General features: G+C 41.1%; 1 protein-coding gene across 1 annotated transcript; it reads left to right on the top strand.

Annotated features, from left to right (window-relative positions):
• Nucleotides 1-208: 208 nt before the first annotated feature.
• LOC119536527 (olfactory receptor 4C12-like) lies at nt 209-1153 on the top strand. The gene has a single exon (XM_037839372.1). The coding sequence runs from the start codon at nt 233-235 to the stop codon at nt 1151-1153; it is 921 nt and encodes a 306-aa protein (XP_037695300.1). The 5' UTR covers nt 209-232.
• Nucleotides 1154-1449: the final 296 nt, after the last annotated feature.

The raw sequence follows: 1449 nt of genomic DNA on the forward strand, positions 1-1449 counted from the left end.
AGGAAATTATAAAGAGCAAAATAAATGCTACCTATACAAGTGTCGCTTGTAAAAGAAAAATGAAAGAGTTGATATAATTTTGTGTTTGTTTTGCATTATGTAAAATTTGAGAAAAATAAGGCATTCCATGGGTGTCTTTATTCATGATGTGAAACTGCCATTACTGAGGATAAGTTGACTTTTCTTTTTTTCAGTTAAATAGCCTGACACGTGAACTGAATTGATAGAGAAGATGACTAATGTGACAGAATTCATCCTCTTGGGCCTGACCCAGAATATGGAGCTTCAGAAACTTTCATTTGCTGTGTTTTTAATTGTCTATTTGGTTACTGTGGCAGGCAACCTGCTCATAATCATCACTTTCAGCACCAGCCCAGCCCTGGGGTCCCCCATGTACTACTTCTTATCTTACTTATCCCTTGTAGATGTCTGTTATTCTTCCTCCATGACCCCTAAGATGCTAGCTAACACCCTGGCTGTGAGGAAAACCATCTCTTTCAAGGGGTGCATGACTCAAATCTTTGCTGAGCATCTTTTTGGTGCAGCTGAAATCATCCTGCTCACGGTGATGGCCTATGACCGCTATGTGGCCATCTGCAAACCCCTGCACTACACAAGCATCATGAGCCGAAAGGTGTGTAGCATTCTCATTGGAGTGGTCTGGGCTGGAGGCTTTGTCCATGCAATCATTCTGATCCTTTTCACAGTCTGGCTTCCCTTCTGTGGCCCCAATGTCATAGACCACTTCATGTGTGATTTGAACCCTTTGTTAAAACTCGTCTGCATGGATACCCATATCCTTGGTCTCTTTGTTGCTGCCAACAGTGGGTTCATCTGCCTGTTAAACTTGCTCCTATTAATGGTGTCCTATGTGGTCATCCTGCACACTTTGAAATCTCACAGCTTGGAGGGGAGGAGCAAAGCCCTGTCCACCTGTATCTCTCACATCACCGTGGTCATCTTATTCTTTGTGCCCTGCATATTTGTGAATCTGCGTCCAGCAACCACCCTCCCCATTGATAAAGCTGTGGCTGTGTTTTATACCATGATAACTCCCATGCTAAACCCCTTGATCTACACTCTCAGGAATGCAGAGGTGAAAAATGCTATGAGGAAGCTCTGGAGTCAAATGGTGACTTCAACTGTGAAATAATCATGACAATATAAAAAACTATTTTATCTTTTAAATGGTGAAAAGTGTATCATTTCCAGGGGTTCAAGGCCAAGTGAAAACTATTTGTCACAAGTAGTATGATGTTGACATATAGGCCATTGAAGAAAGGCTCAGGTAGGAAATTATTTATCTTTATGAAATATGTCTCTTAAATTCATGCATGGCCCATTTGGTTGTCCATCTTTAATGTAGTCAGAATCAGTCAGAGTTCTTCTTAAAATACAGCTTCTTAGAGAACAGCTCTAGAGATTCTAGTTAATAGGACTGTTGTTGAA

Source organism: Choloepus didactylus, chromosome 6 (genome assembly GCF_015220235.1).
Source record: "Choloepus didactylus isolate mChoDid1 chromosome 6, mChoDid1.pri, whole genome shotgun sequence".
NCBI lineage: Eukaryota > Metazoa > Chordata > Mammalia > Pilosa > Megalonychidae > Choloepus > Choloepus didactylus.

Coding starts and splice junctions, on each gene's coding strand:
- LOC119536527 (XM_037839372.1), top strand. CDS start 233: ATGACTAATGTGACAGAATTCATCCTCTTGGGCCTGACCCAGAATATG.